Source organism: Varanus komodoensis, unplaced genomic scaffold (genome assembly GCF_004798865.1).
Source record: "Varanus komodoensis strain SLA01 unplaced genomic scaffold, ASM479886v1 scaffold106, whole genome shotgun sequence".
NCBI classification, from domain to species: domain Eukaryota; kingdom Metazoa; phylum Chordata; class Lepidosauria; order Squamata; family Varanidae; genus Varanus; species Varanus komodoensis.
Window position 1 is genome coordinate 317,340 of NW_025335301.1, and position 12,375 is coordinate 329,714.

A 12,375-nucleotide genomic window follows, 5' to 3' on the forward strand; every position below is an offset into this window, starting at 1 on the left:
TGCTCTCTTCCAATCTGCTTCCACATTTCCCTGCATCCAATACAGTTTGATCAGTAATTCATTCCTGCTGCAGAGACTCAGGAAAATGTTCTGCCTCCAGAGAAGGAGGATGCCTGTTGTAACTCTGCATGAGTCACTGCCTTACGTGCCCAATCAAGAGGCATGACCAGAGCAGCAACTTATGCATAATCACAGGGACAGGCTCTCCTGAGTGAGGATACCACTTACACAGGGCTGCAACCCCATTTAATCCCAGAGGGCTTGCTTCTAGGTTGGAATGCCATGCGCCCGGCTGAGAGACCATCCCCATGAAGGGTCCTTCTTCCTCGGCTGTCATCCCCAGCTGCCAATCCAGCACAGCACAGCCAGGAGGAGGTGAGAGGAGCAGCAGCCTGCTGGGTAAGTATTTGATTCTTTTCCTCTTCCGTCCCCCTCCCATTTTCCTTGCATGCCATGCCGTTTGAGATTGGAAGCAGGCAGGAACTGACTGACTACTTCTAGGTGGCTCTGAAAGTCTTTTCGGCCAAGCAGCAAGATTAGCATAAATATTCTGGGTGTCAAAGTGACATTTATCTTCCATCGTCTGCCTCAACTATCAGGCATTCGCAATACATTGTTCTCCAGCCTTACTGAACTCTTCCATGGAGAAAGGACTGCCCACTCATCAGAGCAGCTGGCCACAGCAGTTTGAACACCTGTAGCGTGATGTGAATTGCAGCCCTGCAAGGTAGCCCAGAGTTATGTCCAGAACACAGGCAAGAAACAAGGGAGACCGGGCACTTGACAAGGTCATGCCAAAGTGACTTTTGAACTGAGGGTTCACAGATTCGAGTAGCGCCAGGTATGGCAGTGCAGGAGGCCGGGCTCTTCCCGTCCCAAGCCCCGCCGTGGCCCCGTGGCTACATCTGATGGATGCCGGGTTGCCCTGGCGGCTGTCCTGCGGCTCGTTCTCCCGGGAGCTCGCAGCTTGCGCTGCCTTGGGCCAGGCAGTACAGATCCCCACCCACCTGAGAAAAAATGAGGACCCGGTGGCCCCCGTCACGCAGCTTCTTCAGCATCTTCTGCAGCAGCAGCAGCTTTCCTGACGACTTCACGAGTGAGCTGCCGTCATAGGAGCCGTTTGGCAACACCGGGGCTTCCTAAGAAGAACGCAGAGGAGGGTGTTGCGAAGGAGGAAGCGGCTTCTCTGCAGAAAAGTGTGATGTGCCAGAGAACCCCACTGAGCACGGTGGCCCCCAGGTGAGAGGGCACTGCTGCCTCTCCACCAAGATCAGTCCATGAGAACAACTCTCCCAACAGCTGGGCCACAGCTCCCATCATCCCCAGCCAGCACGTGCAGGGGCCATGAACTAGAAGAATACCATCCATCACCAAGAAATGGCCCTGTTAGGACCAACCAAAATGACACAACAGGGAGAGCAAAGCTGTCAAGTTCTCCAGGCTGGATGTCAAGATGTTGGAAGGAGGACCCTGTTATTAACATGGTTTTATCTTGAAACGTGTGTGCCACTCCCACCTCCCCAGCCTCCGCAAAATGGAGTAACCTGGCGAGGCTCAGGAAAAGACTCCAACAGGAAACAATCACAACAAAAGGGACAAATGAGCGACAAGCAGCAGCGTAACCTCAAAGGACAAAGGAACAAAAAGGGGGCCAAAATGAAATGACAAGTTAAGCATCAGTGAGAGGCCAGGATTGCCAGAAAATCTTTCAATTCCGGCTGGAGTATCATCCAAGGAGGGGAGGGAACCAGATCTCTTGGTCCGCATTCATTCATTCATGCGATACACCGCCCCACAGCCAACGCTCTCTGGGTGGATGACAGCTGTTCGCATACACTGCAGCAAGCGTGGCCGGTGGTCTGAGAATATGGCAACGGTATCCCAAGAGTCCAGAGGGCTCCGGGCTCTTCCATGCCTGCGGTGCCACTGCAGGAAAAGCCCCGTTGCCCAAGGCCACCGGACAGAGCCCAGCAGGCCGGAGTGACTCACTGGAGGATCTGGGGGGTGGGCAGAGCCCGAGAGTCAGTCTGGCACCCTCTCTGTTTCCCAAGGTGAGGCCTGGGGCCAGTAACCCCCCTGCCCAGCCTGCATTTCCTTCCCTGTCATTCCAGTTCAAGGAACTAAACCCAGAGGCAGGTGCTGAATCTCAGATCTGGCGCCAATCTGCCTCTGGGATCCCCCCTTGGCCAGTCACCCAGCATTTGAAGCTTTTCGTGGCCCATCCTGGCCCGCAAGTTTAAAAGACTGAAGTGCCCCCCCCCCGAAACTTCTGGTCCTGCATTTGGAGTGTTAAGTTTTCACGTGGCGGCCCTTTGCCCATGGCCCTTTGCCACTGGCCCAAGGGCTCCTCCAAGATGCCACTTGGCCCGGGGCTGGAAGAGGTTCCCCCTCCTGGAGCAGTCAAGGGAATTCGGAGGAGCAGTGACCCCGCTGGCACCCTCCCCGTAACCCCCAAGACGGCCTTCTTCCCAGCCCTCGCACGTGCAGTGATCGGGCCAGGCGGAGGGGCCCCATGCATGTCCACCCCCCCCCCCCGCACATGTGCCAGCAGCCAAACAGCCACAATCAGCTCCGGCAGGGGTGGGCCATGCAGTGCCTTTCCTGGCGTCCCCAGAGGTCCCCCCCCCCCCGGCTTGTTATTTGTCTTTTAACCCACGGACACATTCTGTCTGGCTACCTCCGGGCCAAGCAGGGCCCCTGGTGGCTCCTCCCTCCACCAGCCACGGATGCCCGCGGTGGAGGGGGCCCAGAGGCTTCTTTAGGAAGCGAGGGCAACCCGTGGAGCTGGCCGGATGCTTTAGCCCGCAGGATGCCTTTGTGGGCTGGTGCCCAGGAAGGCCTCCCAGAACCCCAGAGGGGCCGCATGTCCCCAGGCCGAGGTCCGTGCGGCACCCGGCTGAAAGCCTGATGCCCCCACACCCACTTGGAGGTGCCCCCCCCAAAACTTACCAGCTGGCAACCAGCCGCTGGGACGGGGCTCCTTCTTATTACTGTTTATATTTTAGGGTGGTTGTTATCATCGTCATTCTACTTTTATTAGGGCCCAGGCCCCTCAGCGAAGCAAAGCAAAACACGTGCCACGGAAACAGACCTACCACAGCTGCCACAGGGAAAAGGTATGGATGGTTGCAGCACTTCTTCAGATCCATCATGATATTGAGCAGGGACACCTGATTGCCTCCCCCTTTGGAGTTCAGAGCCTCAAAGTTCTTTGTCAGGATTAATTTGTAGTACTTCCTGCAGGGACACAAGGGGGGAAAGAGCCTCCAAGCTGGCACTTCTGGGAAAGGGATTGGCTTTCCGCAGACACCTCTGTGTTGCCAGGAGCCGGAGGGGCACCAGTCTGCGCTGCCCACCCTGCCATCCAAAAAGGTCCAAGACTGCAGCACCCAGGTGAGCTTGAACACGCTACTCTGCACTATGGCTCTGGCCAGAGAAGAATTGCTGGGCATTCACAGTCAGGAAGTGCCCTGCAGCACAGGGAGATCCTGCACCTACTGCATTCACACACCTCCTTGCTGGCCGACTGCAGATGGCAAATGCACAAAGGCATTGCAAGTTTCTAGTCCTTCCTCTTTCTGCAAGGTAAGTGCTGCTGCAAGAGGCTGCCTCTGGAAAGCCCACGAGCCGGGGAGGAGCACAGAGGCACCCTCTCACCCATATTCCCCAGCAAGTGGGGTCCCTAGGCACACTGTCTCTGACAGTGGAGATCACACAGGGCCCTCAGAATTAGTAGCCACAAAGGGCCTTCTCTGCGAATTGGTCCCACTAAGGCCACCCAAAGGCGGGCCGTCATTGGATCTTGTGCAAGAGAATCCCGCCCGGGCCCTGCAGATCAGGCCCAGGAGCCGGTCACGCGTGGCCAGAGCGCAAAAGGCCGCTTTGCAGCGCATGGGCTGGCAGTCCACACCACCGCGCGCTGGCAGCGGCCCTGTGCCTGGTTTCCTGAGACAATGTGCTCCCCGCCTGGGGGGGGGGGCTCGGCAGCCTGTGCACTCAGTGCACCCCTCCCACATTCCTGCTGGCCCTCCTCGGCGTGGCCGGGCGGCCGGGAGCACCCCCAGATGGCCTGCTGGCCCACGTGCATCCAGCAGGGAGCTCTGCCACACCGGCCGGGGCGAATGGAGGCACCCCTGGCCCACGCTCCCGAGCAGCGCCGTCACAGGGAGGCGGCCGCTGGACCTCCCAGCCTGCAGCAATCACTCCCGAGCCCCCAGCCAGGGCGGGGGGAACTCACTTCTGCATCTGGCTCAGCTCCACCCGCACAATCAGCTCTGTCTTGGCCGGCATGTTCTTGAACACATCGGCTTTCAGCCTCCGGAGCATGTGAGGTCCCAGAAGGTCATGCAGCTTCTTAATCTGGTCTTCCTTGGAGATGTCAGCAAACTCCTCCAGGAACCCTTCCAGGTTGCTGTTGGGACAACGAGGGCAAGCTCAGGAGGAGCCAGGCTGCGGCGTGTGCTCCAGCGACAGAAGAGCCCCGGGGATTTTGTGGGCGTGTCGCTCCAGCGCTGTAGCGTTGCACTGGCCTCCAGTGCATGGCCTGAAAGGGCCCCGGGCCCCTGGACAACCGCCTGTCCCCACATGCAGCAGCCTGGACCCACAGGTCATCTTCAGAGGCCCCCTCTGCATGCTCCCCCCAATGAAGCGAGGTGCCTGGTGACTGAGAAGAGGGCCTTTGTAGTGGGGGCTCCACAGCTGTGGAATCCCCCCACCCAGGCTTCCCCTGGCACCGACATGATCACAGTTTCAGTGCCAAGTAAGTGGTGGAACCCCTGCCAGGTACACCACAGGTCCCAGGCTGGATCCTTGACATCTCTGGGCAGGGCTGGAAAATTCCTGCCTGGAACCCAGAATGCCACTGCTGCCAGTCTGTGTCAGCAATTCTGGGTGAGAGGAACCAAGAGGCTGGTTCAACATAAGGCAGCTTCCAAAGTCCTTCTTTAAAGCACTCCTGAACTCAAAGCCATGAGGACTAGACCGTTACATTTTGGAGGTAGAGGAGGCTATAGTGCAGCAGTAAAGCCCTGGGAGAGAGAGCTGCAGCTGCCAGTCAGTGTTGACAATACTGGATCAAATAGCTCCACAGTCAGACTCAGGTTAAGGCGGCTTCTGATATCCCAAGAGGTTTTTCTGTCTTGGTTGTTTTTAAATCAGTTACAGTTCAAATCTAGGTGAGTTTGAACAGGAGAAGGTCTGCCCATTGCTGTCTGAGGAATGCTGAGAACTGCAAAGTTTTTCTGCCTAAACATACATAGCTTGCTCCTGGACTGTAGTTTTAGATCTTCACACCGTTGCTGGTCTTTCTGTGGGTTTCATACTGTAGTTTAAATACCCACACCACATTTTATTAAGTTGCATTTTACGAACAAGAACCCAGGTGGCTTCTGCTTTGGTCTTGTACAGAAATGTAAAAAAAGAAAGCGTTTGCCTCAGGAGGTGGCAGCTTAAGCCTGGCTGGTCTGCAGGCAAACGCCAAAGGAGCCCTGCTGTGAGCGTGGGCTTCAGCTGGCCGAGGGGACGCGCTGGGGATGCCGCCATGCCCTCCTCTCCTTTGTGCCCACAAGGGGGTCCCAAGGCCCACCCACACGCCGTCCCCATTGCTCCAGTGGATGAGGCCTCTGCCTCGAGTGATGGCCATGCAAGTTGGTGGGGGAAATTGGGAAAATCGAGAATTTCCATTACTAGACGAGTACCAGGGCCTCAAGCCTGTTCCCACCTAAATCATATGCTTCTGTTAGTTTGCCAGAACTTTTACGGGATTAAAAAGATCCACTTGTTCCCCCCCGCCCCGCCCATCTTCTGAGATGGCTGCAGGTAAGATGCACCTGCTCAGGCTGTACAGGCTGTGCACACACGTCCCCAAGGCCCCGCACTGCGCCCAGCTGCCCTGCTCCCAAAGACTGCCGCCCCTCCAGCAGCGAGGCCTCCCCTTCAGCAGACACACACCGTGCCCTCCACGCACCAATACGCTGAGGCTGCCACTCCGAGATGCCCCCGCAGGGGCAGCGCCATCCGAGTGAGCCGCCTGCGTGGAACCGCTTCTCCCCCAGAAGACAGAAATGCTTTGTCAGCCCTTCATTTAGGGCAGCAGTGCCCTAAATGAAGCCCGCTGCACCAGCAGCTGGTTGGTTCCCTCCTGGGGGCAGGGCTAGTGGTGGCCCGGCTGGCCCGGCTGCAGCTGGATGTGCTCTGTTAGACCAATGCCTACAGCTCTCCGCTCCTTTCAGGCCAGGGCCCACGGCCACAAAGCTGTCGTAGGAACCTCCGAGCTCCTGCTGCCGCACCCCTCCCTTTGGGGACGCCAAAGCAGCGAGCGTCGTGTGCGTGTGCGGGCAGGAGAGCAGACGGGGCTGGCAGGGCCACCAACCCCATGTCGGGAGGGCAACGCACTGGCTCCAGGCCCGGGCACCTCCACTTTTAAAGCAGGGGTCCCCAGCCCCCAGGCCTGCTAGGATCCGGGCCACACAGCAGGACTCTTGAACGATCCAGAGTTGAGACTGCTCCGCAGTTAGAACGGCGCTTCTAAGTTTGAACTGCGAGCAAAGTGAAAAAAATATGGTTGCAGCAAAGACATCATTGGTTGTGAGCCCAACTCAAAAAAAATACACTACAGTCAAAGACATGCTGCCTCACTGTCCTGAACCGATTCCTCCTGCTTCTCGCCATTGGTCTGGAATCGATCCAGGACAGCAGGGCAGCCACAGCAGGGCAGCTAAAGGCACTCCAGAACGGTGGGTGAAGAGTGTTTGAAGCGGGGGGGAGGGGGCATTTTGAGGGGGATTAACAGTCACCATATTTTTTGATCACACCTTGCATATGACCTCAAACTTAATTTGTTTCAGGAGGCAGGATTGGCTGTTTAAATTTATCGAAATGGGTGTTGTTTGGGGTCTGGGAATGGATTGATTCACTTTCCATTATTTCTAATGGGGAGAATTGATTCGGACTTTGAATGACTCACAGTTCAAATGGCCTCCTGTAAGGAATTAAGTTCAAAGTATGAGGCACTTCTGTAATGGGCTTGAATCATCCCAAAACCATCCCCCTGCCTGGTCCGTAGAAAAATGTTCTTCCACAAAACTGGCCCCTGCTGCCAGGAAGGCTGGGAAGCACAGTTGGAAAGGACCTCCCGGCCTGAGTCTCTGAAGAGCTGCCAAGACAGAGATCTGACTGGAGCGGCAGCACTGAAGGTCCTGCACCAGGGAAAGCTGGTCTGGGTTGAGCCTGTGCCAGCAGGGGCTGTCTGATCATGGGTGGGGGGCGGGGGCAGCTGCTGCTGCTGCTTTGGGGCCCAGGAGGGCCAGGTGAGGGAGATCAACCCACGTACTCACTTGAACCTCTCCGGCGTGAGGAAGTTGAGCAGGTGGAAGAGCTCCTCTAGGTTGTTCTGGAGTGGTGTCCCCGTCAGGAGGAGCTTGTAGTCGATTTGGTAGCTGTTGAGCACCCTGAAGAACTTGTGGAGGGAGGAGGAGGCAAGGCGGAATCAGACTCAGCAGGCAGCACATGCACCACCGCGGGCCTAGCCGTGGCTGCCCAGCCCATCACCAGCTGCCAGAGGAGCAGGGCAACGGAGAAGGACCTTCCCGGCCCATCTAGTTTGACCCGCCTCCAGCTGGCTCTGCTCACGACAGGCCCACCATGTGCATGTCCAGCCTGTCCTTGAACGCCCTCGCCGATGGGCCTCCACCACCACATGTGGCGCCACCATCAGCATCCCTCTGACTCCTCACCGTAGCAGCAGAAGCTCACGGCCAGTGCCATCAGTGCCGGCGGGGGCACATCCCAAGCCTGGGAGCACGGGAGGTATGGGCACCGAGCCAGCAGCCCCCCATTCTGCTCCACCTGCTCTCGTGGCCTCGAACATGTCTTTTCGAGGGCTGAGCGCATGTGATCCCTCAGCCGGCAACCTTTGGCGGCAGGTTGGGCATGGACAAAGCAGGCAGGCTGGATCCTGCCCACGCCCTCCAGCCCTGCCAGTCCCCAGAGCAAGGCCCTGAGAGCTCCTCTGAGACTGGTTTGGCCCCGGGCTGAGAGGGGTGCGGCACCCCGGCTCACAGGCCATTTAACCCTTTCACAGGGGCCGCTGCCTGCCGCCCTGCAAGGGCCAAGTGATCGAAGCAGCTGGTGCTGACCCCTGACCAGCAATGCTGCTTGCCGCCAGTGACTGGGTGGGCCCAGTTAAAAGAGCTGCCATTACCTTTAGAGCCCTAAATCTCTTGGGACAGGTTGCCTGAAGGAGTGAATGCACCTGCCTTAAGATCAGCCTTGGAGGTCCGACTGCTCCGCCTGTGGGCAAGATCCACAAGGCTGGCAAGAATTACAAGCGGGGGGGGGGGTCTGTGGGGGCCCGTCTTTATGAAATGCCTTGCCATGGGATATGCGCATAATCTCATGGGCCTGGGTATTCTGGGCTACTTTCAGCTGAACATTTTTTATACTGTTGGTGTTCTTTATTTTATTTCTGCACCACCAGCATCTGAAGCTCTTTGTGGACGTTCCCAGAGTTTCACGTTTTACAGTTGTCATTAATTCTGCTTGACAGCTCCCTCTTTCTAAAAGGTTCACTTTGTGAACAGCCCTGGGGAGGGTTCGCCTGGAGAGGCGGGGCAGAAATATTTTCAGAATGAAATGAGGAGCTGGTGCCCGGCTGCATTTTGCTATTGGCCCAGAACTTCACTGGAAACACCTCTGGCCAACTGTGTGTGCACGTGTGCGTGTGTGCAGGGGGGGGCGGGGGGATACTTCTGCGGCTGCAGGCATGGATGAGAATTTTGTTTCAAAAATTGCCCGGGTTGTAATTCCAAACATGAACAGGAGCGTGTGTTCTAAGGAAAAGTTCACAAGCTCCCAAAATTGCGTCTCTGTTTGCAAAATGCAAACTTGAAAAAGCGCCACTTTTTCAAACAGCACATGTTTTGAGAAACACACAACTTTTCTTGAGCAAACTAAAAACTAGCTTGTAAAGGAGAACAGGAGTGAGCCAAAACAAGATATGAAGTAAAGTCCGGAGAGTTTCAGCAGATTGGAGCTTCCCTACTTCTCTCCATCCCTAGGTAGGACTGCATTACTCCAGTGACCCTCTCTTGAGGCAGAGAGGACCACTGCATCTCTGCATGAGTTGCTGCTCAGCTTTTGCATCCTTTAAAATCAAGAAGCACCCAGAGCCCTCCCTCCCTCTGCAGATGTGAGCTGCTTAACTGTCTCTCTTTCCCAGCTCTTCATTGCGCAAGAGCAAAGTGGCACCTCCCAGTTCAGTTCGGAAAAGAGAGTGCTGCGGAAGCCAGAATCTTGGGGGTGGGTCACCCCTTCTGCTCCCACTGCAAGCACCTTCCACCTGCCCTGAAGAGCAGCACCTACTTTGGACTGGTTGTTTTTCAGGCGGTGGGCTTCGTCGACCACCAAGCAGGCCCACTCAATGGATCCCAGGACGGCCTGATCGATCGTGATCAGCTCATAGGACGTAAGCAGCACATGGAACTTGATCTGGACTTCTTTCTGGAGGAAAAGGAGAAGTGGGGTCAGTGGGACGGCTCCGCTTGCAGCCGGGGGGACTGGCAAGGTCTGATCTCACTGGTTCCAGTGTCCATGCAGCAGGGCCATCTGCTACAGGCTGTAGCCTGAACTGCAAAGGAGCGATCCCTACTGACGGACTAGTTTGCACTGGGCACCGTGGAGAGCTCCCTTAGAGTTCAAGGTGCAATCCGGACTGGATGCACAGCCCCACTGATCTTGGGGGCACAAGCCTCCAGTACGCAGAAATGAGAAGGCTGAGGCCAGGGTCTGATCCTGAAAGGGTAAAGTCCTTTCCTGGCTTCCATGACTGGATCTCCCTGGAATGGTCTTAAAGAAAAAGGGGGCACCTGGGGGCCACACCCCTGGCCCCAAATGTTGGCAGTGCAGCAGCTCCCCCGACAGGCCAAAGCTGCCCTTTGTCACGGAAGTGTGATTACTGGGCAGCTGGCTTCCGGCAGCAAAGGGTTGTTTTTCACTTTTAAAAGGAACACTTCCTTTTCCTGGAGGTGCCTGAGATGATGAGGGTGCAAAAACAAAGAGGAAGCAGCATGTGATCTATGGACTGCTTGTTGCCCCCCCCCCCCAAAAAAAAGAAAATTGGCAAGTGCACAGCCGCAGGGGCCGAGGAGTGACCCATCCTCAGGAAGTCACCCTGCCTCCCTCCACCTCTTGCCCCCTTTATACTTTTCTACAAGGCAAGAACACCCAGGAACGGATTCTAAGATAAGGACAAAGCTGCACCCCAAGGCAGGGGATGCACACCCCTATTTGCCACTGTGCTTTGTGAGGACAAATGTGCCCCCGGCTGAGCAGGGAATATTCAGATGAGGACTGTGGTGCTGAGAACGGTGGTGACACTGTTCCCCCAGGCAGCCCCATTTGCCCCCAGAAATGCTCCCCGCACCCCATCAGCTGCTCCTGGGCCCTCTGGCTCGTGGGGGCCCATCTGCAGGACTGTGCCCCCGCAGGGGCCTTCCGAAGCACACGCCACCAGCCGCCGCTCGAGCAAGGAAGGGCGGGAGGGGCAGGGAGTGCGGCCTGTGCCGGCCCGCAGGGTGGGCAGCCCGGCTCCTGGCAGTGCTCCCGCCTGCTTCCAGGACACTTCGAAGCCCCCCTCCCTGCCCGCCAAGGCTCACCCTCATGCGGAACACTTTCCTCCCACTCCGGATGGCGTGGTCCTCGAAGGAGAACTCGTTATCGCGGATCACCGAGCGGCTCTCCTTGTCCCCGGTGTACGTGACCACGTAGAAGCCTGGCGCCCACATCTCGAACTCCCGTTCCCAGTTGATGATGGTGGAAAGCGGGGCGCTGACCAGGTACGGCCCTTTGGAGTGGCCCTGTGGGGAGGGAGAGCTGTTGCGGGGGCGGCCTCCTTCCCCGCAGGAAGGCCCTGAGTAAGAAAGCGGAGCGCTACCTCCTTGTAAAGCGAGTAGAGAAACACGATGGTCTGGACTGTCTTGCCAAGCCCCATTTCGTCGGCAAGGATCGTGTCCGTTCCCTGCGCCCAGGAAAAACGCAGCCAGTTCAGTCCCTCCAGCTGGTACGGGTGCAGCGTTCCACCAGTGGCATCGATGTACCAGGGCTGCTTGTCGAATTTTACAGTGGGCTGCAAAGGAACACAGGCATCATGAAAGCTACCAACCAGATACTATTGTTCTCAGTTAACTCAGCACCCTTTTCAAAACTGGATATATCTAATCATCCAATCTAGTTCAAAATGCTGTTGAAGAATCCAGTCTCCTGAGAAATGTCAGCTCACTTTTCTTTGTAAAATACAAGTTTCTAGCCCCTGTGACTGCAGGCCTATGCTTGCCAGCATATGGCTGAAGCCTCTCAGAAACATGGACACCCGCTGTGGTTCAGGGTTGCAGGCAGTGTTGTGTCCCTGGCTCTCCTGCAGCTATCAAAGGCAATAAAAAGGATACCGAATAGCATGGGCGGCGCCCTTCCAAGAGAGCCTGTAACATCAAGCGGCATGACAGCGTTCTGGAGCTGGCACTGCCTCCGCTTTGCACGAACCGCTTGTGCCCAACCTACGTCCACGAGGGGCGTCTCAGGAGGCCTCTCCAGTCTGTCTCCATCCAGCTTCTCCCCCTTCTTGCCCCGGGGCCTGGTGAGCTGGCCGCTCTCTTCCCCCAGCATCATCTCCCTGGAAGGGCGCAAAGAGCAAAGCACCCCATGAGACGGGGATCCGCACGAGGCACACGCGCATGCCCACAGGTTTCCGCAGGCTGGTGCCCTCCAGATGCAAGCAACCACAACCCCCATCACTCCTGGCCAGCATGGACAGTGGCAAGGAGCGGACTGCAAGCGCGGTGGGCCAGGGAGAAGGAGAGAACTGAACCCTTCCTCCGAACGGCTGTCAAACAGCGCCAGCCTTTCTCTTCCAGAGAACAGCAGGGAAGAGGGATGGGGAGGGAGCCTGCCCCAGCAGGCCCAGGAGACAGACTGCCTGATGCAAAGGGAGATGAGAACAAAGGCAGGAGCACCCCAGCTGAAAAATGCTCGGGAAAATCGCTGGACAATGGCTTGCCTCTCCCCCCCCCGCCCCCGGTCCTTGCACCATGGCCATTTGAACGGCCAGCAGCAAAGGACTTGCACCGGCAGCTCACACGCCGCACAGGGAAGCTACCCCGGGCTCTGAGGGGAGGGGAAAGGCTCCGAGTGAGTAAGTGCTGACCGGTGATTCCAGTAAAGCTGCTTGAAGTTCTCATAGTACGGAATGTCGGTGTTGTCTCCCTCCCAGGAGCACTGGTCGTACGGCAGGTCCTTCCACTTGATGAGGTAATGCACCTCTCCCTTCTTGTCAAAGCTGGGAGGCAGAAGAGTCTCGTCAAAGTGGGCCACAAACATGACCAC

General features: G+C 57.0%; 1 protein-coding gene across 1 annotated transcript in view; it reads right to left on the reverse strand.

The window, feature by feature from the left end:
• Positions 1 to 12,375, reverse strand: part of CHD5 (chromodomain helicase DNA binding protein 5) — an 80,695-nt gene that overhangs the window by 43,458 nt on the left and 24,862 nt on the right. The window contains exons 12-20 of the mRNA XM_044419669.1: positions 12,197 to 12,328; positions 11,554 to 11,665; positions 10,931 to 11,122; positions 10,653 to 10,853; positions 9,361 to 9,498; positions 7,335 to 7,456; positions 4,238 to 4,411; positions 3,096 to 3,237; positions 1,008 to 1,139 (exon numbers count right to left, since the gene is read on the reverse strand). Of these exons, the coding sequence (XP_044275604.1) occupies positions 1,008 to 1,139; positions 3,096 to 3,237; positions 4,238 to 4,411; positions 7,335 to 7,456; positions 9,361 to 9,498; positions 10,653 to 10,853; positions 10,931 to 11,122; positions 11,554 to 11,665; positions 12,197 to 12,328 (1,345 nt within the window). The remainder of the gene's footprint in view (positions 1 to 1,007; positions 1,140 to 3,095; positions 3,238 to 4,237; positions 4,412 to 7,334; positions 7,457 to 9,360; positions 9,499 to 10,652; positions 10,854 to 10,930; positions 11,123 to 11,553; positions 11,666 to 12,196; positions 12,329 to 12,375) is intronic.